The following is a 27,284-nucleotide window of genomic DNA, read 5'->3' as shown; positions in this document are numbered from 1 at the left end:
CCTAAAGCTACAGAGAATAAGTGACACATTCTGACATGGTACTATCTCATAAACACACTTAATGGTCATATCCATAGGCAGAAAAGAGTAACACTTCAAAACCTTAGCTGATTTTCTGCCTAACATGCTTAACTGTTTTATATAATACTCATAAAAATCATGCATTTTAGGATCAGAAGGGTTCAGTGTCATTATAAAATTCATCTCTTTCATAAAACAAGACAAAACTCAGGAACTTTTGAAACAAGACCAATAACATAATGGCATCACAAAAAGTTTTTTTTATGAGAACCACTCTGTGTTCATCTGGATTTTTAAAATCAAGGTGAAGACCCATTCTACAACTGTCCTTGGTCAGGCTGCTTCAAAGTCTGATGACAGCAAACAAAACTGTCAATCCTTTTTCCAGATTTTACTGCACAAATTTCAAATTCTGGCCAAAAGATTTTCTTATTACTTTATATACTAAATCAAATAGCTAAATTTAAAATCTGTAAACATGTATTTTTCCATGAGCAGTCAGAAGACTGACCTCCTTTTATCTCCCTCACCTCAATTTTCTGAGAATAGCTTAATGCACGGTGAATACAGTTATATACAGATTCTGCACACAGGCAAGTAATTCCTTTTGCAAAGTAATTTTTCCATCAGGTTACATAAGCTGCCACGTTTTAGTCATTCAGTAAGAGAATCTGTATCACAGTTAAGACACTTCAAACACTTAGTACCACAGCCAATCCAGTCAATAAAAGTCATCCTGGGGACACCCATGAGGACTGTGTACAGCTGAAATGACTGATACTTGGACTTCTCATAGAGAAAAAGGCTGCTCCTTCTGCCAAAAACTAAAAGCTTCCAACCTCTGACTGCTGGTTAATGGCACCAGAACAGCTCTTCTTGACAAAGTGTTACAAGCAAAACACTGGGAATTGCCAAGACCTTGCTAGTATCCAAGCAGAGGGGAACAAAGGCTCCTCTTGTGTTCATTACTAGATGCCAGATATTTAATGACATAGCAAATCTCAGTGATCGCACTGATGGGTCACATATGCCTGGTTACTTAACAGATATAAATGGATCACATGAAGAATGAGCAACTGAGATGCCCTCTGAAGCAAAAATCTATCCCTCAACTAGTTGTTATAAAGTAAATGCTTACCATAGATTGTGTAAAACTGAAGATTTCCTGAGTGGTATCATCAGAATCTACTCTGATAAGTCTTCCAAGTTTTGGGGAAGTTAAAATCACAAAAGTTATGGTTCTGTTTCCTGAATTGATCACATCATTGGTTACAGCTTTAAGATCATGTTGTGAAATAGATTTCCTGGAACCTAAAAAATGTCAAGTATAGAAAGAAGATTTACAACAGCATTTTTTCCCCAAAGGCCTAAGTTTTGTAACCACAGCTCACACTCTCACCCAGGTATTCTACTTAGCATTTTAATAACATTTTATAAGATCAGCAGGATTACTCTTTTTCTAGTTACCTTCTGGTTACAACCCTTCTACAGCTTTTTCAATTAAAAAGCCCATTAGAAGGATGTAACTTGTTTTAAAAATGCAAAAAGTGCAGTTATCTTCAGCACATGTAATTGCTAAAGACTGGCTACAGAATAGAGCATGTATAAGAAGTGCTGTCTCTATATCACACGTCTAGAACCAAATTCAAACTGCAATGTTTTTGGTATTCCCAGCTGCCACAGAAGACATAGATGATTTGACTGAGAGAAGCCTCTCAGCAAATTTCTAGTGAACAAATAAACCAAAATCAATCATTAACAAAAGTACAGTTTACCGACATGAAATAGGATTTTCATTAAATACAATTAAAAAATTAAACAAACTAGGAAGAACACCATATAAAAGAAATAACAGCCTGAACTGAAATAATTTATTATTTATTAAGATAGATACAGACTGAATGGTAACAAAATCCTTTTAATGCATAGCACCACAGTAACCTTACTAAGGTTACTACCTTCTTGGCTTAAAGATTATAAAGAGCTTTCTGGCATTAGTCAAACGAAGACAATTTTTACACAGCTGGGGCAGTAATTTTCTAAAAGCTAGTCATTTCCTAGAAGAAAAAAAAAAAAATCTGGCTTCTTTTTGATGCAGTTTCAAGGTAATCAATCAGGAAACTAAAATTTATGTTCAATGATATTGAAGCAAAATTCCCATCATCCTATTCCTCCTGTATCCCCACTTCTGCCTCCATTTTCAGATTTTCTCTTCTCGTTGAGCAACAAGCTTATATAGGTTTTAATACATAATTTAAAAGACTATGTGGTAGTACACATACCCGCAATCTGAATTGTCAATCCATCTCATGCAAGAATAAAACAAAATAACAAATGTATTTATATATATGTGTGTGTGTGTGTGTGTGTGTGTGTGTGTATACACACATATATGCTATGATATTCAGAAGAAAAAAGTATGCTAAGGACAGTGAAGAATACGGATGCTTTGAAAGCCATTATTAATACCAGGAGTCTGCCTGTTCACATCTGTTTGTGCTCTAGGTCAAATAACAACCACTTTGAAACAGAGATATAAGTCTTCTGTCTCTGCCTGTTTTCCCATTTTTACCTTCTCATGCTGTCCATACTACTTTGAAAAGTGAAGGAGCCTCTCAGGCTGAGAAAAATACTCCCAGGAAACATCTAATTCAAGAACCCTCCCTCCTCTTCCTCTCCCATCTTTTCCCTTTTTTTGTGGCAGGAAGGGAGGGAACCATGACCTTGTGTGTATAGCAGATGTGGTCAAGAATGTACAAATTAGCACTACAGTGAATCAGACCACATCAATCTGAAAGTGCAGTTATTTATCAATAACCTGCTAGTTATGCAACCCAGGCCTTATTGACTTAACAGAGTAGGGCAGAGTAACTCTAAAATATGGTGAAACTCTAGTGATTGAAGCTACTGCTCCAATTTTCCGTGGCCATAGCAGGGTGTCACAGAGCAGGGCCATGGGGAACAAGGATATCTGTCACAAAACCCCCTCGATTTCTAACAGACCAAACCACACTCACTGAACACTACAGACTGAAATACAGTCTAGAGAGACAATAAAGTCTATCATGCTCTTCTGTAAAACCTCAACCTCCTCCAAACATAACTTTTTAGTTCCCCCACTTCTCACCTGAGAGTTCAAAACCTTCCCTGGCACCCAGATCTCTGGTCTGACATCTCAACAGGGAGAGGAAGGTTATACCAGCCAGAAGACTGGGTGAAGGAAATGAAGTGAGAACACTGACTGTTTGTACCCACAGAAGGAGAGGTCACAAAAACCCCACCCAAACACAGGGGACAGGAACAGAGAGAGGAGCTAATCGATGAATGTAGAGTGCAAAACATAATGTTGGTGCCTAATAACTTTGTTACACATTTTTACTGCCTACATTTAAGATTTGGAAAATGTTTGGCATTTCTCCCTGTCTCTGCTAAACAGTAATAAATCATCTCATCTACAGACTGATTAGACAGCTCTGCTTCCAATTAACTAAAAGTCAGGCTTACTCTCCTCAGAGGAACTCAGCTTGTTTCTTGTTTGAACAACTGCTTTCCTGAAGAAGCAAATCCTCCCATTGCGATACATCTAGCATATAGTAGAAAAAGCTAATGTATCTAGCACTCAGTTTTCTAAGAATGCTGAATAAAACAAGCTTCTGTTAAAATAAATTTAAAAAAATATAAATTATATAAACAGATCTGGTATACCCAACACAAAAGAAGACAGCAGTTCATGCTCTTATCAAATTGCAGAGCAATATGCTTTAGAGGACAGTTTACACCAGTCATGAAGACACAGTAAATTCTTCACAATAAACTCAGTTTTTATTACCCCAGAGAGAAGATTTCTCAAGCTGGTTCAAAATTAACCTTTTTTTGTAGTGCTATAAATTTAACAGGACACTGGCTGTTGTTTTTATATATATTAACCATTTGGCACCATCATCATTGTAACAGTCATTTCATGATGGCAAAGTACAGCTGAAAGCTATACAGGTCAAGAATGTCTCTAAAAATACCATAAAGAGAACATATAAAAAGCTAGTAACACTTTATAACACTCAAAAGTAATTTTGCTACCCAAAGTAAGTGAGAATTCAGGAAAAAATACTTTCAATCCTGGATGAAAACAGTTTGCAGTGTTGAAAGAAATATTGTATTTTGTAAACTGAAGAACTGATTGTCTAGAGAATTGAAAGTCTAGAGACTTTGCCTTCTATGGAAGTATTAGGCATGCTTTTCTTACAATTATCGTTGGCTTAAGATAGAATTCCAGTAAATCCCAGGACCCAAGGAAACCTTACACACTAAAACTGCAGGTTACTAATCTCTGTAAGTGGATTTATGTGAATCCCATTTATATTGACTGATTTAGAAGATCATGCTGCTACAATCTTATTTTTCGTTGCCTGTGTTTAAGTGGCTTTTGTTGCAAACCTTTGTTTATGCAACTTACATTCAGGAAGTTTAAGAAGATCAAGTGCTTCTCTCTCAAGTGCATATCCAATTAATAAATCAATGTACAGATTACAACCTCTAGAACTCTGTTAATTCTTAGTATCTCTTTGATTCTACAGATCACATTCAGAGAATAAAAGAGAAGAAAACAGCACAAACAAAAGTGTGATACAAGATAATGCAGAAAGAAAAGTAATATTTATCTCTCATTTAATCCTGCAATAAACGCTAAACTCCTAACTCAATGAGGGATTACTCTTGCCAGTGCAAAGGAGTAAATGGGTCTGGTGAGATGCCTTAGCACATCAACTACTTCAATGGTATGATTTCATTTAAAAAATACTCAGCTGCTGAACCAACTAGCTACAAGTGCACAAATATGAATCAAGGTTTTCAGTTTCTGATTCCTCCATGAGTCTGTGCTACTGCCTGTAACTCATTTTAAACAAAACAATAGTGAGCTAGCAATCTGGAAAGCTTACATGTGCTATTCAGAATCTCATGGATATGAGTTTCACTCCTCTATTGCATTTACAAGGCACAATTGCAACCACCTCAGACATCTCTAAATATTTGAATGGACTACTGAGATTTTAAACAAACATGAACAGGAAATCTCCAGAGCTTAGGCAGACAGTGTTATTATCATATTGCACTTGAGCATTTCACTGCACTTTCTATGAATCCAAGCATGCGCATAGCAAAAAGTTAAAGACCACAAAGCAAAAAAGCAGTATGCTGTTTGAGTAAACATTAACCCTTTTTTAAAAAACACAAAGAAATGTTCCCAGTTACAGATAATCAGTTAAGTATCTGAGAAATAACTTATATTAGGCAATATTTTCAAGTGGCTATATTCAATCATGATCATCTCAAAAAACAGACCTGGAAAGACTCTGAGCCCTTTGTTCACTTCAAGGCTAATGACCAGTGTCTGAGCTGTGATGTTAAAAATCTGTCGGCGTGCAAAGTTCAAACCATCTGTCACCTGAAAGTTGAAGCCTCCTGACACTGCTCCTGTGGAAATCAAAATTATAAATTTATTATTTTATTACTCTGTCACACAGAACACAAACATACACTGGACACCTTTCACTCTCAGCTACAGTGAAATAGTGTTTAGGAATACATCCAGTGCAGATAGCTCAGTATGCAGCTGCAGTGGAGAAGCAGGCTGAGCTCTGGGTGGCAGAAGACTGATGCAAGATGCCCTGAACTGCTGAGCCTTTGCTTAACAAAGGGCATGGGGACCTGCAGCCAGGGGATCGACACTCAGAGACATGGCAGGAGCCAAGGACTCCAGACCTGTGTGGCTTCGGCTGCAGTGTCTTTTGGTCAGGATCCCCTGTCAGGAGCTCCCAGCCAGAGCCACTACTCTGTTGTTGCACAATAATTATGTTATTTTAAGGATACAGGTATCTGAGATTCTGCTAAGGGAAAACTGAAGTTAAGTCAGTGTGGAAATCTTGTGACTGTGTGAGTGTTGGGTATGTAGAGGGTTAAACAGGGCTCACTGGAGCCACCAGATGTGAAAGGGATTCCATCTCAACAATGAAAGTCTTGGGTGGTGTCAGTGTGACTGCTGGATGGGCAGATAGGAAAGTTTTCTTAGCAATATATACAAAATCATCCTGAAAGTAACTTTTGATCAGCACCCTTGTGGCTTAATTAGAATTAAATAAATTGATAATGAATTGATAAACCATTCCCCAGGAAAAACTACTGGCTGTTGTTTTCAGTGAAGACTAGAAATCCCCTGAGACATAAATAGCAAGAGTGCCCCCTCTTCTCTTTCTTCACTGACTCAGTGGAGCTGAAATCAAGTTAAACTTGGGGAGACAATGACTCCCAGATTTCCAACTCCATTTATGTCTTTGGAGGGTCCAAAACATTAAGACGCTCACATATTGGCAAAGAAGGAATTTGGGGAGAAAGGTAATTAGAATGTTCTTTCCATTTGTTTTATATTTAAAGGTCTGAATAAACTCTTGGGTTGTTTTCTTAGCCTTTCCTTTGCTGCACTTCACCTTTGCTGAAGAAGGTATGTTGCCACAGCTTAAACTATTTCAGAGGTTATGTGTACTCATAATACATGCATATTTTTTCTCTTTAATCTTAGGACCTGTATGTACTTTGGCACAACCAATAGCAAAATACCACCAGGAGTTTGAGTGGATTCCTGTAAAAACATTTGTCTCAGAACCGACACGCTGCTTTTAAGCAGAGATTCCCCATGTTGTTCAATTAGGTAAAAAGACAAAACAAAAAAATGAAACATTAACTGTTACAAAGAATGACCATGATCTCCTATTTGCTTTGCCCAATTTAGCCATAAAATATTGCTACAAGAATAAAAATACTGAAAGCCAGAAAGTATCATGTAAACTTGACTTTCATGTAAAGATTTGCCTAACTATAAATTACCATATCAGAAAAATCAAATGTGGGTTCTGAGATTGTATCTACCAATACACCTAAAAAATGCTCTTATATTAGCCAGGCAGCTGAAGCAACTCTGGAAGATCTAGTTACTTGCTTTTATTTTAAAAGTTTTTATTTTCTGATGTATTCTCCTGATCAAAAAGAGTCACTTGGTTATTAAAAAACATCTGGGTGTCTACTATTTGTACCACTATTTGGAAAAAAAACAAACAAACCTGCTTATACAGCCTCGCTTCTTCAGCTAAGGCAAGTCAACTGCTCGACTGATACAGACATTTTGTCATCAGCAGACAGGAACAGAACTGCATCTCAAAGTTCTGCTTGGGTGAAGCATTTATCATTTTATCACAATTTTAAGATGCATCTGATCAGAGGTGATTAAAAGAACACCAGAAAGAGGGTTTGTAAAAGCTGCATTGAGAAGACACAAAGACCTCAGAATCAAGAAGAGTTCAATTCATTACTGCCCTAAGAAAAACACTGTCAGGATTTAAGGGCAGGACCCATACTGGAAAAGTGATACACTCTAGAGTGAAGCAAGAGTGAAAAAGAGACGGAATTCTTATGCTGAAAGAGGGGTACAGAAAAGGAAAGGTGTGTTCTAGTTTTGCATTTGCACTGGTGATAGAACAATCAAGGATTATGGAAAAAACAAATAAAAATGTCAAGGGAAAAACATGAGAGCAAAGAGGAAGACTACTTTGTGAAGCACTGGAGACCATGAGGTTGAGTAGATGGCAAAGCCAGAGTGGCTGCAAGACCAGACATAACTGAGGGTAATTTTATGTTACAAATTTACTCCCACTCACTGGAAAACAAAATTTTCTCTTCAGTTTTATCAAACAAGATTCACTCTCTAAGACTACAGATGCATTTGCCCATTCTGGGACACAGAGTGGATTAATTTCCTCACACTGAGACTTACCACTGCCCTACCATCATAGGGCTTTTTACATGTCAAAAGCTCCCTTGGAACAATTTAAATAGCTTGGCTCGCTTTTGTCACGCTCTTGACCTTTCATTTCCTGACCAAATTATTTGAGCAGGATACTTACAGCACACCAGCTGCTGCTTGTAAAGCAATTTCATCAACACATATGCACTCTGCAAGACAGTGTGAGGCAGAGTACTTCAACCTCATGAAGACACAGCACAAATTCAGAATGACTGCTGCACCCAAGGGAGCACTGGAATTCCAACCTGCCCCAGGGCTGGCAGGAGAGCAGTGTGTCGCTTCTATCTCCATCCCAAAACAATGATTTATTCCTTCTGTAGCAACTCCTTTCAACTGAGGTAACATAGGAATACAGCTGGGGTAGGAAACAGGTAGCTATCGCCCTGTGAAAGCCCTACCTCTTCTGGTTGGAACCCCACTGGAAAGTTCATTCCTGCGGCTTCCCACCACTATCTCTCAAGGATGCATGAAGTTGCCCTGACTTCTTTTACTCCCCACACATTCTCTCAAAAGCACAAAAAACCCAATCTCTGCCTCTGGACAATAGGAGAAAGAGTCAATGTTTAAAACTTAATTCTTTCACAGCCTGAAAGGGACAAGGGACATTGACATCACACAGATGAGCTATAACTTCATAATCCATCACTGCACTACCTGTGGCAGGTATCTGTGAGACTGTTGTTCCATGAAGAGCTCTGCACTGTAGCAAGATAGAAAAGCTTCAGGAAATTTTCTATCACAATAGTAAAAAAAATGGATTTCCCATCTCTGAAAGATGCATGGAAATGTTCCCCCACTGCAAAACTGCTTTCAGAAAAAAAGGCTGCTATCTAATGAATCTCAGGAACACCAAGGTTTCCCAGTGAGCACATATTTAAGTAGATGTCAGACCCTTCCTGTTTAGTTTTTGAGATAATGTATAACCAGGGTATAACACTTCACATAACGAGTGTTCCAAGATCTTTGTGACCTTACAATGGGATCTTCAATGGATTAAAAACACAAATACACTGAATAGGAGCAGTATTCTGGTATCAGATGTGGTATTTTTGAAATCACATACCATTGTGTACAAACACCAGCTGCCCTTTAATTATATGAGCCTGGGTAAAAGTAAGGATGTTCTTATTTGGAGAAGATTTCAGAGCCAAGTGCCCATTGCTAGGTGGAGAAATGGAATACACCAGTTCTGATGGTGAGGAATCCTTGTCTTCTGCACAGAGGTCATCAATAGTTATTTCTGTGACTGAACCCACCCAGACCTAGAAAAGCAAAAATAATTTTAAAAATAAATTAAGAAAGAAAATGCATATAAAAGAAAATTGGGACAACAGCAGACGAGGGATGGGGATGGATGACATTTGACTCCAAGAAAAAGGAAGAATAAAGATTCGTGTTGTGCAACACTAGCAAATATAAAAGGTTTTCTTATGGTCCATCTAAACCTCTGATCATACACTGCATAGTTCATCCTGGTAAACAGTTTGCAAAATACAAGACCTTGAAAAAATACAAGCAAACACACCCTAGACCAGTTAAGAGTTTCAGACAGTTGGAGCACAAGTGCTGTATTTGTTAAGCATTACACAAACTCTTAGAAAAATAACAAAAATTGTATTATGATAACTAAGTCAAGGAGCTGCTTTCCAACACATACACATGAATATTAGTCATGTATTTCACAGCAGGTAAGGTATTGAATAAGCTCTACTTTCATCAGCAGAAAAGATAAAAGAAAAACAGCCTGGGGACAGCACAAACTCTAATAAAAATGGAACACTTCTTTAGCTGCACTATTTTCCGTTAGCAAAATGCACTAAAGGCCCTTTTTTAGTACACTAAAGAACCCAGAGGTGCTCAGTCCAGGGGAGATTAAACAACCAATGCCTCCAACAGCTGTCTACCATTCTTCAAGGTTACAATTCCAGAAAAATAGTTAACCAGTTTTTAGAAAGATGGTATAAAAACCATTACTTACTTCTAGCAAATCCAAAACTAGAGAACATTCTAAGTCTAATTCCAGAGGTGAGCCACAAGATGGATAAAAGGACTGGAGCACCTTTCCTATGAGGCTAAGCTGAGAAAATGGGGGCTGTTCAGCCTGGAGAAGAGAAGGTTGTGTAGGGACCTCATCTTACAGTACCTGAATTCCAGGGAATTGGAGAGGGATTCTCTGAGAGGAACTGGACTGACAGGGCAAGGAGGAATGGGTACACACTGAAGGAGGGAAATTTAGTGAGATTTTAGGACAAAATTCTTTTCTGTGAAGGTGGTGAAATACTGGAACAGCTTGCCCAGGGAGGCTGTGGATTCCCCAATCCTGGCAGTGTTTAAAGCCAGGCTCAATAAGGCTTCGAGCAGCCTGGTCTAGCTGAAGGTGTCCCTGTCCATGGCAGGGGTATGTGGGAGTAGATGATCTTCAAGGTCTCTTACTTCAAGCAGAAAGGACTGCTCTCTGGGTTTCATCCCTATCTGACTGCACAATTTCTTGTTTGGAAGAACAAGCAATGGCCCATTTTGTTCTTCATCTCTGCTGTATGTATTTGGAAGTACAGCCAAATGTGCTAACAAAGAACAATGCATATTTATCTCAACATGAAGTGAAATTCTTTAAACGTTCACTACATCAGTATCAACTCTTTCCATGCACAATCTATAACATAACATAAAATCCTGAGAACATAAACTCAGCTTGAGCTTCAAAACACACACTGCATCACTCCTTTCTGTCTTCCTAGGTTCTTAGTGCACTTAATAAATATCTGATAGCAACATCACACCAAATGGTTGAAGAGGACAAATTATTCTTAACAAAGGGTATTTTACCTCTGCCAAAGCCAAAAATCAGCAATCACAATTGACTAAATAGTAATTCTACTTTTTAACATCAACCATGACAGAAAACCTTTAAAGAGACTGAAATTTGTGCTATCACACTTCAATAGAGGAAAGATTTCATTCTACATTGTGTCACAAAATATGTGACACGGAAAAAGAGATACTAAAATGAAGTTCAATTTTTTTTTTTTCTAATCAGAAGTTTGAAAAGTTTATAATAGAAAATATCTTTCAACTAGCAAATAGTTTTCCCCCTGAAATCTATATTTTGTTGTAATGTAATTATTAATACTAAATTTTGATAAAGAATGACACAGAATAACAACTAACAGCACAGGGTGACTTAGTGAGTGGCATCAAATAAGCACATCAGTGTCATATGTTCTGTACTGAGACCTTTTAATTCGTCTCAGTACCACCTGCGAAGAGTATTCTATGAGGAAAACAAAATTCATATACAGAATATGCAAAAATATAAGAAATTACAATGGACACATGCTCTTAAAAATGACTCACTAAGTTAAAATTATTTTCCTTACTAAAGGAAAAAAGAATTAAAATTTCTAATAACAGAAAAAAAGTGTTTTTCCTGTAATGTAAGTATTTAATTCTGTTGTCCCAGAATACTACCTACCACTTAATATTTTTAAGTACTATACATGGCCTGCAACATGATCCTTGAGGAATCAAAGGAGATCTAAGAGTTGAAAAGAACCCTAGGGAAGCAAACACACTGAGAACAGCAAGAATTGTACAAGTATCTTATTTTTCATATCTGAGGTCAGAATCTTCTTGAAGAGCACCATGAAAACTGTGTCTGAACTTCCAGGATGTAGCATGACACTTATTTTTCATGTGCCTAACATATTCCACAGGCATAGTCCAAAAAAAAGTTCATGACCTAGCTGATGTGAGATAATTTATTCTGCTCTACTTACAGGACTCAGCTTGTCAGTATCTTCTTGCATGCTACATATCCTTCCAAACACTGTATTCACATTTTAACACTCTAGAGAACAATTTAGAGAAAACAACAAAAATAATCAGTTTAAATGTGCGGGTTTTTAAAAAGGCTTAATTCTAGGAAAATATGGCCCTCTTGTGGCAACAGGAAGAAACCATAATTTCACAGCATTGCTACCCATGTATTTAAACACATATAATGGCAGCATATAAAGCCAGGATAGTGATTTTCTTCAAAACATCCTATTTCCTTTACCCATTCTCATTCCAGAAAAAGAAAGTCCATAGAACCTTGGAATTTGAAAAATTTGTATCTAAAATGCTGATATTTTAAGTTTCTGAATAAAAATACATCTCATCAATTTGTTGCAATGGAAAGGATTTAAATTAAATACATTACAGAAGCTCTCAGGACAGCAAAACTTCCTGTATCTCAGATGCTATGTCATAAATTCTGAATCGGAGGGGGGGAAAAACCAACCAAAAAACCAAAACACCTTAAACCCTCATTTACTTCCACTTCCTAGAGAAAAACCAGAGAACTCCCAAAATGATTGGATGTCTGTCACAGTGAAACTTCCCCCATGGTGCTCATAATGTTGATAGCAACACACAAGGCTGTGTTTGAGGAAGGGATGCTATTGATGTTTCTGAAGTAAGGAAGGTAGAGTTAGACTCATTCAGCATGTGTGCACACGCCCAGTAGTTTCTTGCATTTGGACAGAAGCCCATGAAAGGCCAAATTAATTTCCATATGCCCACACCAACATCACTGACCACATAATGCACCTCCTCACATAAGCTACTTCTTAGCAGCAGATGCCATATCCTAGCCAATTTTTGTAATCATTCAGCATTTTTTTTCTGACTCTTTCTTTACATTGTGACCTGCAAAATTTCTGAGGTCCTAAACTTCAGTCAACTCAAACAGTTCTACTGGACTTCAGTTTCCACAGTACTGGTCAGTCATTTTACAGCTTTGTACATTTCCAACCTTACAAAACACATAAAAGAGTTACTGAGTTTTTAAAAGCAACATTGTCTCTTATTCTGTATCTACCACTAGCAACGGTCTTAAGGAACACTCACTGTGTGGCTAGAACATGGGGCCAGCCACCATGATCCTACACAGGAATGCCCATCTCATCTCAGAATTTAGCAAGACATTTTCTTCCATCTACTGAGGATGTGAAAATTTGATTTGAGGAAGAATCATCTCAGTGTATTCCTCCCAGCAGATAACTTGACTGCCAGATTTGTTTTATATTGCACATGAATACATCATATGTGTATATATTGGTAGCCACTCACAATACAAACTTGATTTTCCAATAATAGCTTGTGCATGACTTGCAAAACCACAGCCACAAAGGCAGCATCCTGGTTCTAGTACACAGACTCCTTCCCCAGTAAAGAGGACCAACCCAGGGCAGGTAAAGCTTTGTTATCCCTGCTCTTTGGAAGCCTAGATTCACAGATATTTTTAGAAAAATCCATAAGCTGCATTGCAGTGCATTGCACAGCCTTAGTTCTGTTAACAGACTGCAATTCCAGCAGTTCAATGCCAGCAGTTTAATGCCAGCAATGCACCAGAACAGAGACACAGAAATACTCGACAGAACATTGTGCTCTTTTCTCTGTGACTAGACAAAGATTACTGCATGCTGTGCTGATGTCTGTAGAGTACTACTGTAATTACTTCAACCATGGAAGATTTTTGCTACGTGCCACTCAAAAGTTTGTGAAGGCAGTCTCCCAGCACTCTCTGCACAGGACAGGTTATCTTCTGTTGTGGACATCTGCAGATTATCTGCTCTCACTGTGAAGCTGCACAGCACTACCACTACAGCTAGTTTAAAAATTATTCACTTATTTTCTTACATGAAAAGAGTAAATACATAACACAAGGTTACAATCATCTCTACAGTAATATACTCTCCCATTCCACACAACTAACTACATAAAATTAAATGCACGTTTTGGTACCAATCATTCATAAACTGCATCACAGAGCACTAGGAATGACTGAAGTCTCAAAATACCCTGTTTAGCTTCTTTCAAGCCAATTCCTAAATACATTCTGTGCCTTGATGTCTCCCAGCTGGTTTATTGTGACCACAGGTTCATTAGCTGACCCATGTTCCTTTCATCTTGATTTTTGGAGTCACTTAATTTGTTTTTACTCATCAGATCTCAGATTGGAAGTCTATACATGAAAGCTTTTTGGGCACAGTGTCTTTACTAAAATGGTTCTGGTTATTGAGTGCTATTGTAAAACAAACTAATACTATAGAAATACGTCCTGATTCAAACATTAAATAAACTAATGCACTGAAAATGCACTGAAATTTAAGTGAAAGTAGTCACTTCTGTAGTGGTGAATATTCAAAAATCAATAGATTAAAAAGTCAGCCATGGCTATTAAGAACTAAAGGTAGCATCAGTCAACAAACTTTAAAATTTTCTTCAGGATTTTTTGGGGGGAAGGCAGAAAAAAGTTAACATGTTTTTTCTTAACTCACAGTATCACACAGTATATCACACACTAATATTTTGATAACCCTAGATTTTCACAGATTGCATTATCTTATTTGTAACTTTTGAAAAGGGAAACACTCCTGTTTTGTGCAAGATATACCCAACACATAATAAATTCTCTTTTGTACCATCCCACTGGCACATCTGGACAGGAGCATGCAGAAGAATGTATTTCAGCAGGTCTGACTCTTTGGTGCACTTCATGACTAAGAGGCATATGGTTGGAAGGCTGTGCAAACACAGTGAAAAATTGGCATTCTCATCATCACTATTCTTGGCACTTGTTCTAAGTTACATGTTCATTAACAGCCCTCAAGACACTCATCAAACAGCACAAAAACACAACAACCATCCAGGTGCAAGCCATCCACCCTCACAAGTTCTACAATAGTCCAAGAGACATCATGTAACCTTGAGAACAAAATAATACTCATTTAGCCTTCTAGATAAACTTTACAACAGCTGTAAGAGTTCTCCATGTCTAAAATCTTCCTCAATACAAATATTCTATGTATCACCTCCTTTCACTAGCATTAATTTTTCTAAATCCAAGGACTAATTACATATTACACTAATTATCCCACCAGACATAAACTTAATAGTCTGTTAATGAAAGTGTATTAGATGGCATCAGAATTAATGGAATTAATTTTAACCCTTAAAAATGTTGACAAACATACCTGAAGAATTCTGTTTACTTTTACAACAGGAGCTTCATCATTTACTGCAGTAACAGTTACAAAGATAGTTTGGGGTAAACTTCGTTTCCACAACTCCGTGCTATTTGCTATCACAGTAAAACTGTCCATCAGTTCTTCACTGTCATCATGAACATAGTAGATTAATTCCTGTTCCACCTGAAAAATATACCAAGCTGAAAAACTAAAGAGGCTTGAGAAAAATAAATGTCACACTAAAAAATATCCTAGTCATGGGCTCTCTGTATTTATTGCATTAATATTTGATGGCTTCTAAAACTTTATTTATGCTGTAGCATCAGACTGTACCTCTATCTTTACTCCATTCACAACAGTAAATTTTACTGATCATCTGTACATTCCTCTAGTTAGAATATTTTGCCAGTCTCATCATTCTCCATTCCTCCTGAAGGAAAAATAGAAATCCAACCCCACTATACTTAACAATGTTTCCAGTAATCTATAAACTCAACACAGTGCCAGCCTACAAGACCATTTTGCTTCTTGGACCTAATGACTGAAAATTAGCACATTATGCATATAGAGGTTACCTGAGAGAAAAGAAATAACCTAAAAATGGCTTTTTTCCACTTTTCTACTTGTTCAATCTACATACCATTTCTCTGGTCTTTTCAAAATGCACTCACATTCTCACATGTCCAGAGTGTCTACAACTCTGCTTGTATATGAGTGGCCCACCAGACTACTGTGGTTATTGCACACTAGTCTATGTCAACAGTGCCATCAAAGAAGTGATGTGGTTCATTCACAATAAGGCAGCCCCCCTCCCATTCCAAATGACAAGCTAGAAACACCAGAAAGATCTTCAACTCAAGGCCAGAATAAAGCAAAAACTCATGTCTCTCACCATGTCCCACCAAATTCTGCAATTTTCAGACAAACAAATAATTAATCAAGACTATGTCTAAGAAGAACAAAAGGCATTACCTGTTTTCTGGTAAATGTAGCCAACTTTATTCCAGGAACATGAGAGTTTTCAACATACCCATGTTTCGGCTGCTCAGTTAAAATGAATTCACAACTGAGTCCTGCAAAGTGTCTATTAGAAATTTTTAGATAGTCTTGCACCAGGGCTTTTGAGCCCCCTTCAATTACTGTAAAGTTCTGCACTTCCAGTGGAATCATTCTGGGGATGATTTCTACAGAGATCTCTATTCCACTCACTGTTCTGACACCATTGGTCACATCCAGAAAAAAAAGGTCATCTAGTTGGTCAGAAACTGTCTGCACATACTGAACTTTGCCCTCGTCGACATCTTGCTGTGTGAAGCTCAAAGTTGGCCTTTGATCAGAACTGAGGTAACTTTCTTCTGAGGAAAACTTCCGAATGTATCCGTGTACTGGAGGCTGTCTTACTGTGAATACAATCTCAGATGGAGAACTATTTTCATGAGCAACCTTAAATTTAAGAACATATTCCAAGATTATTCAAATGGAAGTGGGAAAAATTTTAGAATTCTCTTCTGAATTTTTCACTTTTAATTCTGGGATTGTCTACCAAACTAAACTGACACTTCTTAGGTGGGTTACCAATCCCTAAAACAGCACAATATCTTAAGCAGACACATGTCAAATAAAGGTGGCACAGAAGCCATTTTGTAACCCCAAATATGTTTTTTAAGTTCTGAAAAGGAACGTACTGGCCTCACAGCTATAGATCCCTGCCTGAAAAAAAGGTATTCAGGATTTCAGGAATGTGCAGCTAGGGCCCTCTGGCGGTGGTTACTGGAAGGGTACACACAAAAATTGGGCAGGAAAGAACTAATCTAACAGAAATTACCTCCGGTTTGTGACTTGATTTGTTTTTTTAAAATTTTGGATGTAACTCTCAAATAATTTTAACGGGCTAGCTCCAAATTAAATCAAACAAAGCCTCTTTCTTCCTTGGCATTTCCCACCAGCTCAATTAAGAATATTACATGGAGTACAAATAATTGTTACACCTAAAACAAATGCATACATGCGGAATCTCCAAACAATTTTCTTAAGCACCAATATATAACAAAGACTGTGGGCAGTCTTTTTCTTTAACATAATCAGTTTTCCTTCCTAAAAATACAAGCTCGCTAGTACAAGCCTCTCCTAACAAAGCACCCAGAATGCAGTCATATTAGTGGTAATCACAAGGAGTTAAACACTGCAATGGTTAAAAAAAGTGAGGAAAACTTGCTACAAGATTGGAGGAAATGACAACATGGTTTACCTACTTGAAGTTTTCCTTTACTGATTTTAACTGGTTTTCCTTCTTCGACCAAGAGATTGTTTTTGTTCACAACCCTTGGTGGCTGCTGATGACTTTCCAAATATATGTGAACCTGTAATCCAGCATCCAGATGGACATCTGCAGCATGGACTGTAAAGTTAAATGTGTCAATAAGGTTGTTGCTGCCATCATGTCTGTAGGTGACATGCCCCTTTATCAGATCAAGCTGAGTAAAGGAATCCATTAATACATTATTCACATATATTCTTCCATATTTTGGGAAAGAGAGTATCTCGTATGTAAGCTCATGATCATTTCTTATGTCTTGGTTTGTAGCAGCACTTAGGTTAGCTGTTGAAATAGTTTCTTCTTTCCCTTTTTGAACCAACAATCCTGTATTATTTGCCAACCTAACATAAGGATTGGTGGCATTAACTTCCAGAAGCAAGGAAGTATAGTGCTTGCCATCTGTCACAAAAAGCACAAAACGCCCAAAATCTGCACCATGGTGTATAAACAGGACTTGCTTCTGCTCCAGGTCCATTTGTTTGAATTGGTAGAGTCTATGCAAAGTATCATTTGTTAGCACCAAGTCCCCATTGGAAATACCACGTCTGGAATATAGCAACTGTCCATCATCAAAATCAGAATCAGGATCATGATAGCAAAGATCTGCCAAAGTTAATAATCGCTGACCATTTCTCACTATGTCAAATATCTTATCAATTACACGAACTGGTTTCTCATCATTCTTCAGCTGGACAGAAACATAGAATCTAATTTCTAGTGACAAAGGTTCTACTTCTGGATCAAAGTTTGTCCCCTTTCCTGACTCCTTGCTAGAAGCTCTGACAAGAAATTCATCAAACATGGTCTCAGAATCATCATGCACATACATAAGGCACTTATCAGTTATATCTTTATTAGTGAAAGTTGTAAGATTGCCATTATTCTCAAATGAACCAGAACAATTAGTAAGTTTTAATTTTCCATGCTTGGGAAACTGTATAACTTCATATTGGAAAGTTTTATTATCTGGTGTTTGCACAAACAATTGTGTGCTTGTTATTAATTCTCCTTCCCCTTCAGTAACATTAAGGCCATTGTTAGTCAAAATAATGTTTCTGAAATCTGATTTGATGTAGACTTCAAAGTCATAGAAATTTGAATCCAGATACTTTGTAGAAATGAGAAATCTAAATGAATCATAGTCTTCACGGCACTGGCTGATTAATTCATATGCCACTTTTTGATCACTAATATCTTTTTGGCTAAAGATTGAATCTTTTTTCAAAGGCTGGTCATTAAGCAGTATCTGTCCATTCTTTGGTAGGGACAGAAGCTTGTAATGAAGCTCATCTTCAGGTATTTCTAGATCTGCAACCACAGCAAAAAGATTATCAGAATTCAAGTACTTCTTTTTTGATTTTTCAATTTCTAGAGGAGCATGTTTCAGTAGACTGTACCTTAACCATTTCACTTTGATTGGAAATGTATACTCTTCACTGATTCTGTTTCCTATGCTAATTTTGAACTTAAATTGGTCTGTAACATTTTCCAGTTGAATATCTTTAAAAGTGCTACAGTATCTCACCCGGTTGCGTTGAAGAGAGCCTTGAGAAAAAGAGGTGACTTCCTTCCATGACCCCCTCGAATGCTGCCTTTGGACCTGACCAAAGTGAGGTGGCACTGTGATCTCATACCGTATCTCCAGTTCCTGGAGGACAACATTTGTTTCCACTGCCAGATGCTTCGGTTTTATAAGAGCTGTAAAACCTTGGAGAAGATTTATTCCTGAGTTGTTGACAACTTTGAAATCCAAAGTAATGGCCATGACACGTAACACCACAGTGTTGCTCACCTTCTCACCATCACTTGCCCTGAGAACAATCCTCGAGTTCTTCACACCTGTGTGGACAAAGAAAACAGCGCCTTTGCTTAAATCCTCATTAGAAAAATAAGTGATAGCTTTTCCAGGATGCCTTGAATTTTCTAAAAATCCTGCATCTGCATTCAGATTTCCAAGGACTGAAAGTCTGAGACCCACAGAATCCGTATCTTCATCTAGAACTTTTATCAGGTCATTAGTCAAACGCTTCTTTGAGTTCTCTAAGAGAAGAAGCAGGTTTCCCTCAGGAAGTATGATCTCAGGTGCATCGTTTACTGGAATAACAGTAATGTTAAACATATGCTGCACATTTCCTTGCAAATATGGAGATACAATCTTCTCACTGCTGGTAGAAACTGAGAAATTAAAACAATCATAAGTGTCCTCAGAGCCATCATGGACATATAGAATCTTCCCTTGCCACACATCCTGCAGAGTAAATGTATTTATCCCCCGCAACGGTTCAACATTCAGTTTCAAGTGTCCATGAGAGGGAGGCTCCTTTACATCAAAAATAATTTGTGACTGATTAATTCCTAATTTCTGGAAGTCTAAGTTAACTTTAATATGCTGAGATTCAAGTGAAGCTCGCTTGCCCTCTAGCACAATCAAGTCACTCAGAACTAAAAGGTGCCTTTTGTCTTCCTTGTCCAGAGAAATTGAGCTTTCTTGGGAAATGGCAAATACAGGAGCTGCTTTCACAGGAGGGCTCTTTACAATCATCTCTAAAGAAAGATTTGTTTTAAAAGAGCTCTGCATTTCACATCCAGCTGAAATGTCCTTAGTTACTAGAACATTCTTCAGCGACTTCTTTTCTGAATTGGCTTTCAGGTTTCTTAAGCAGCCTTTGAAGGATCCTCCTCTGGCATACTTCCCAGATACTGAGATTAACTTAATCACTTCTGATCGTATGCTGTCATCTACGCCACCTACAAAGAAGGATCCCTTCAGAAGTGGCAACTTACTCAGGGGAGGTAATGACTTTTCCACAGTTTCTTCATCCAATGTTAGCTGCAAATATTCTGCAGTAAATTTCAGTTTGATATAGTGCCAACGACTGTCATTGACTGACCTACGAGAAGAAAGATGGGTTGTACTTTTATGCTTTCCAATGTAAGCTTTAATTAAACCATCTTCCATTTCCATTGCAATGAAATCTCCTGCTTGCCCAGGATGATAAAGTAGTAAGCCACGTGCAGCTGAAGTTTGTAAAGTGTACTCGAAGATTCCCTCGTTGTCCACATTCCATGATGGAAAAGAAATATATGACCTGGAACTGAAGAAACTAATGGGTTCTTCCTCACCTGCAAAGAATTCATCACTGCATCCCACTGAAACTTCATGGATGTTTTTGAAGCCAGGAGAAGGTCTCAGAGGCATCAGAATGTCTAACTGATTGAATGACACACCATCAATACATCCTCGGAAACTGGGCAGTGCTCCAGCAAGGTAGGGAACATCAAGTTTACCAGTACCACCTATGTAGAATCCATAATCAATGTTTAATTCATAAAGAATTCCGGGCATTTTTGCACTAGTTCTATCACGCTTATCAATTATCAATGTGACATTATCTTGTTCATGATGTAGTTCAACCAGGTGCCAAGCCAAATCATTCAGCTGAGATCTCTGCTGAGAATGCAGTACTTGCTCTCCCACACCAAAGTTAATTCTCAGCTGCAAGAGATGAAATTTTACTATCAAAATTCAAAGTGATATTTTTCACAATCATACATTAATATATAGTTATACATTAATTTTCATCTATTTTCATACTAAGCATATAATTTACAGAATATATTTGAAAAAAGGCAAATCCTACTAATATTCTGTGTAGGTTTACTTGCCATCACAAGCATTTGAATAACTGCAGAGGCAGGAATGGACTCCTCTACAGTTGTGCTAGGAACACCAACTCCTGAAAACCCAAATTAAACTGATCTTTCAAGAACTTAGCTTGCAGAAAAACAATTAATCAGATTCAAGCACTCTCCGTAATCATCATCAAATCCGAAATTTTGCCTTCACTGAATCTTATGCTTTCAACACAACAATCTTGATTTTATGATCTAGAGATCTCAAAGGCTATAGTGATATAATTGTAAGAAATAAAAGCCATACTTTGAAATTATCAATTATAGTAAGTGACTTTTCCATTTATTTAAACAGAAACTTGCTTAGAGATCTTGTTATAGATAACAGCTTTAAGAAAAACTCTGAGCAATGCAGGCTATATGTATTTTTCAGCTACAGCTATAAAGCATACTTGTACATATCCTGAGAGCAGCTCCATTAAACAATAATTGGTCTTCCCAGCTGCAAGAAAAAGCATTCCCTGTGGCTTGCTTGTTCGAAACTGCAACTGCAAGGATGTCTGAGGGGATGCTTCCACCATGATCAGCTCCACAAAGCTATTACCATAAAATGATACTGAAAAAAAATAAAGGAAAATAAATAAGAAATTGAATCACACACACACACAAATCTCTTTTTCTTATTCATACCTAAATACATGTAAACAATTTATATTATTTTCTAAATAGTTATTTGTATACAAATGAAAATAAATCTCAGATATCAAATTCATCACTTCAAGCAATTTAATAAGAGCCCAATAGCCATACCAGAATTGGCAAAGGATGAATACAGTCCAGTTTTCTTATTTTCAACAGTGATGACTGGGAAAGGTAAGAACCATGCAATTAAACTGTATAATTTATTTCAAATACTCCTTCATTTTGTTTGTTGGTTTGTTTCAGGTATTTTCCTGAGCCTGTCATACCCAGTCTATTTCCTACTGATACCGAATTCCTCCCTGAAGTGTTTCTCTCATTTCTCTTTGGAAATATTTTCATCCACAACATACTCAAACACATCCATCAGACACAATCTATGCCATCTCTGCAGAGAAGATCCACAAGTCTCCCTGCACCTGAGTCATTTTCAGATGTTTACATCTCTCTATGCCAGGCACAACTGCCCTCTTGTTTCTTGTATGCAACCTCCAAGCACCCCTGCCATCCTGCTGGCCAGTAACTCAGATCTGTGCAAGCCTCCTTCATTGTCCCCTCCCCTCTTTTCTGCTCTGAGGAACACTAATACCAGTAAGTGCAACTGCTCACTGCTTTCACCATCCCCATTATTACTATTTTGAACAGCACAGATCCTAAGACCAAATCCTCCGAAACTCTGCTGGTAACTTCCCTCTGACACATAAAAAAAATATTTATCAGTCATCTACCACTCCTCCTTTTTAATTAATTACTTAATAAACAAAGCCCTGCACTCCAATGAATACTAAAAAGTCTTTAGCAGCAAACTTTATACAAATCTTTTGAAACTCTAAATCTTAGCCACCTTGCCCACTCCTATCAAGAAAACTCCAAGGGGTTTGCAAAGAACTTTTCAGAGAAATCTTACAGACTTCTCCAAAACTGATCCTTGTCACTTGAGCATCTTTTAAACTTTGTTCCAATACCTATAAATTTGAGGTATGAATGTCAGGCTTACAAGCAATTCTTGTTTTAAATACTGGCATAAAATCTACACTATCCATACTTCAGGTAACAGGGAGTTTAAGCAGGAGAACAGGTATTACCCTCAGCAAGCAAGTTATTTCGTTGAGAAGTTTTTTTAGGTTAGCCCCTCTCCTCCCCTGCCATCACCCCAAAAAAGGAATTTCTGTTTGGGAATCTTTCCAATTAGCAGTAAACACCATTTAGTTTAGTTTCTCTGCAGTAGCCATGCCCTCTGAGTGCTTCTTTTATACTAGTAATTTAATCAAGAGCAAAGACTCTGCAGGGTTTTTGTTCTTGATGTACTTAAGGAGGATTTAGTAAAAGCTTTGATTCCTTCAAGCTGATCCTTGACCTTTTTTTTTTTTTTTTTTTTTTCCCAGACATATCTATTTTCAAATTCCATCTGCCAGAGTTTATGATGCTTTTAGTTGTGTTTGGATACAGCTTTTAAGAACACCACAGGTTAAATATTTGCAGTTTTTAGCTTTATTCTGAAATTATTTTCTCATTTTAAAATCAAGCATTACTGCAGAGGACTTTTGAGGTTTAAATGTTCCGGTTCCTACACTAGCTGTCTCCTTGCTTAATCTAATAAACTCTGACTCTGAACTGGATTCTGTGCAGAGTACCAAATCAAAGACCTCATTTAGCAGCTCATTCATGAAATAAAAAACAGAAATGGTATCTAAAAATTTGCTCTAGGATATACAAGAATTCTAGGTAGCTTTCCCAAGAACAAGATTTCAGCAAATCCCACAGTCAACAACTATGTAATATTCAGTTCTATTAAATACCCAGAATAACACAGGGAAGATCTTTACATTACTGAAATGCACGTATTTCTTCCAAAGGAAGAGTCACCACTGTGCCTAGAAAAACTGATCCCAAATGGAATCCCACTGGAATTCCCAAGTCGAATTCCCAAAGGAATTCTTCACCAGCAGTTTGCTTCTAGTCCAAAATAAGCTTTCATCAAATAGCTCAAATACACCTCACAGATTTTACATTAAATTTATACACTGAGAGGACCTATGCCCTTTGTTGTACATAAAAATGTTATTCTGTGGGGTAAATAAAGAAAGACCTCCTCTTTAAAGCAAGTATTGGAACAACATAACTAGAGGCAAATCCCCAGTATATGCAAGGCCTAAAAAATCAGATGGGAAATAAGCTAAATAATTATACTTCTTTTATATTATGCTTAATGTATACATTGGATTTTGGGGGAAGAAATTAAGCAGAGAGATTATGGATTACTCAGTGCCATTTAGAATAACTAGAATGAAGATGTAAAGTCACTATTTTGCAGAGTACCACTGGGCAACAGTTGGGTATTTATATTATTTTTATGAATTTTCTGGAAAGAAAAAAAGGAACCTAAGTTAAACCTTCTGCCACCCATAAAATTCTTCAAAATCAGAATCTGTCATTGAAGGTGGGGCACATAGGCACTGATCCAAGAGTAAACAAGATTTTGGACCACCTACAGTGCCTTGGCATGATTTCTTTTACGGCCAGATAGAACCATATTTTTAATATTCTTTCTGTGACACATTACTTGCTGCATCACAGATAAGATCAAATTCAACTGTTGGGATTGAAAAACATCATAGAATAGGTAATATGGTTTGCTTATACATCTTACACTCTCCAAAACATGGTGGTATTTCACAAACAGGAGTTGTGTTAATGAAGCTTTGCTACAAGGACAAATAGCAAAAGTAACGCAGCAGAATGAGAGGGGTGAAAAAACCCTCCAAAGAATCAAAATAGGACACCTCATAATGAAGAAACAGTCCTCCATTTTTGTCACCTTATCTAAGCTCGTAGCAGATGATACCAACAGCACATAAAAGACACAGGAGAAACAGAAGTGGAAAAGAAAGCTGCCACATTCATTGAGAATGCCCTTTAAGGCTAAATATAACAATTATTCAAAATTCAGGGTAGATTCACACTTTCTCAGTGTAAAATTCTGTGATATTTTGAGGGTAAATGAAACACTACCAGAGTGTACAAGCCTCTTACACTCACCTAAAATGCACCCAATGAAGAATATCCCCATGTTACATCTAAACACCAGAAACAATTTTTAAAGGTCCCTTCCAAACCAAAGTGTTCTGACTTCCAGATAAAAGACAATCCTATAGTTAAAGCACTGAACATGAAATGAATGATGTTATTTTCCAGTTCTATCACAGAAATTCACTGAAAACTGGAAAGTTGAGAAAACTACTTTAAACCTAATTTCAGTGCACTGCCTATAAGAAGATAGTGGGTGTTTTTCCTTCCCAGCAATCGAGTGTTTTTTTCCCTTTTGCTAGATTACCTCTGGGTGAGGTTAAAGCTGTAACAGCACCCAGAGTAAATGAAGAGAGCTGGATTTTAACAAGCCCTCCTGGTGATTATGTCAGTCCACATTGCCTAGCAAATCTCAGCTTGAAGCAGAGCATCAGAGCACCTCAAAGCAGCAGGCTTGTGTCCCTACCAGGTGGTTTGGAAATGTATTGTCTGGCTTTGCCTTGCACTGCCTGCAGCGCCAGGGACAGAGGACACTAAAGCAAGCCATACTGGTTGGCCTAACACCACTAGCAGTAATACCCACAAAACCCTTTGTCATGTCATCTAAGACTGCTACTATCACTAGAGACTGCCATTTCAGTGGCACAGACATCTTCTGACAATCCCTGGTATGTCTGAGACATCTCAGTAAGGAATAGAAAAATTCCTCCATCCACACAGGCTGTAGGGTCTGCACGCACAGAACTTACAAAAACATCACTTAGAGCTCCATGCACTGAATTCTCTCATGGAAAGAAAAGATTGGTGTATTTCACTTAGTGTCTGAATTTAGCCCCTTCTCTAGTCGCTTCATTAACTTCTTAAATAAAAACTACTTTTTAAAGGTTACAATTAAATATTAGTTCATTTCTAACGGTCCTGTCAAACAGTAAAACAGATGCCACAACACCACCACAGAAACTGACCACCCGACATTCTTAAAGAACATTAGAGACTGGTTTGTCTCACATGGGATTGCAGCGAGGGATAGAAGTTGGGTGAAGGTGAATGAAAAAACACACTTCTTCAACTGTGTGCTGATCCAATAGTTTTTAGAATATATTTAAATAATAAACTTCATTACCAGTCTTTTAACTCAAATTGCAATGTACTTCAAGTTATATCTCAAGAAGAAACAGAATTTGCAGCTCAAGTGTTCGCCTGTTTCAATGGTTTCGATGCCTGCCCAAGAGCCCCTTAGCGTGCATCACTCCTGGAGAGGGGACCGGCGTGCCTTGAAGAGCCAGGCACAAGACAGCTTAAACCCAGGCACCCGCAGCTTCGGGCTGACACTCATGGGGACTGCTAGTGCACACACACGCCAGAGCAGGGGAAGGAATTGGGGAATATCCCTGTTTATGCCTCAGCATTTTTCCTCATGACATACTACAGTTAAGGTAAGAGATGGAGGGGAAAGGTTTACATCTACGTTGCTGGCAAAGCATCCACGTTTTCATTAGGAAGACTAGCTATGTCAAGTCCCAGCGTCTTGGCAGTAGGAGGGGAAGCAGGCACAAGGCGGGCTCACACCCGAGCGGACAGCTCGCCCTTCACTCAAAGGCACCACGCCTCCACAAAATGCCCGCTGTCCCGCCACCTGCCCGCCCCCGCTCCCGGCCGAGGGGCTGCGGCGGCTTGTCGGCCCGGCAGGAGCGCTCCCCGCGGGGCTGCTGCTTTCGCGGGAGCACCGCCGACAAGTCGCTGCAGCGCTCCGAGCAGCCCCAGCGCCGGGCTGCGGCCGGGCCGCCCCTTCCCCCGCGGGCGCAGGTGCCTTCCGGCCCCGCCGCGGCCCTACCTGCGAGAGCGGGCCGGCCGGAGGCCAGCAGCAGCACCAGCAGCGCCAGCAGCGCCGCGGCGGGCATGCCGCCCATGCCGGAGCCGGGCCCGGCCGCGCTCCCCCGGCCTGGGCGGCGGTGGGGCAGCCCGGAGGAGCGGCGGGGAGTGTCGGCGCCGCGGGACGGCCCGGGCCGGCCTCCTCCCCCTCCCCTCTTTCCCGCCCTCCTCCGAGCGCAGCCCCTGCGCCGGCCCGCCCCCGCGCCGGGAGCCCCGGCCTGGGACGGGGCACGGGGGACGGGGCAGGGCCGGGGCCTTCCCGCAGCCCCGAGCGCCCTTCTCGGCTGTGTGTGCTTCGAGTGCGACCTGCCCACTTGTGGGTTACAGCTGTTATCCGTGGTTCACTCGTTGCGCACATGGAGACAGACCCTCTGTCCCCTTGGCCTGCCTGTCGCAGTGGGAAGCTGCTCTGAGGTACCCCAGACCTTCCCCTCTCCTGGCCGGAGCATCTCCATCCCTCAGAGTGTTTGCATGCTCTCCATAAAGAAGCACATCACACTGATTTAGGGAAGAAATGTGTTACAGGTAGACCAAACAACAGTTCCACATATTTAGATGATCGCAGAATCAATTAGACTGGAAAAGGCCTCCGAAAATGAATCCGACCTATGACTGAACACCACCATTTCAACTCTACCATGCCACTGAGCGCCATATCCACCCTTCCCTCAAAAACCTTTAGAGAAAGTGACTTCATCTCCTTGGGCAGCCCTCCCATTCCTACATCTAATCACCTCTCTGTGAAGAAATTCCTCCTAATGTCCATCTTAAACCTCCACTGGCACAGCTTAAGACCATGTCCTCTTGCCCTGTTTCCTGGGAGAAGAGGCTGACCCCCAGCTGCCTGCAA

General features: G+C 39.0%; 1 protein-coding gene across 1 annotated transcript in view; it reads right to left on the bottom strand.

Moving 5' to 3' along the window:
* The window catches only part of LOC306814414 (chondroitin sulfate proteoglycan 4-like), a 33,012-nt gene extending 6,422 nt beyond the window's left edge, over positions 1-26,590 (bottom strand). The window contains exons 1-8 of the mRNA XM_079330414.1: positions 26,397-26,590; positions 21,289-21,452; positions 17,139-20,699; positions 15,859-16,329; positions 14,893-15,069; positions 8,937-9,135; positions 5,362-5,493; positions 1,160-1,332 (exon numbers count right to left, since the gene is read on the bottom strand). Coding sequence (XP_079186540.1) covers positions 1,160-1,332; positions 5,362-5,493; positions 8,937-9,135; positions 14,893-15,069; positions 15,859-16,329; positions 17,139-20,699; positions 21,289-21,452; positions 26,397-26,472 — 4,953 coding nt within the window. The 5' untranslated portion in view covers positions 26,473-26,590. The remainder of the gene's footprint in view (positions 1-1,159; positions 1,333-5,361; positions 5,494-8,936; positions 9,136-14,892; positions 15,070-15,858; positions 16,330-17,138; positions 20,700-21,288; positions 21,453-26,396) is intronic.
* Between the last annotated feature and the right edge of the window lie 694 nt (positions 26,591-27,284).

Source organism: Erithacus rubecula (genome assembly GCF_903797595.1).
Source record: "Erithacus rubecula genome assembly, chromosome: Z".
NCBI lineage: Eukaryota > Metazoa > Chordata > Aves > Passeriformes > Muscicapidae > Erithacus > Erithacus rubecula.
The sequence above is the reverse complement of the archived record's forward strand: the minus strand, read 5'-3'. Positions and strand labels throughout refer to the sequence as shown.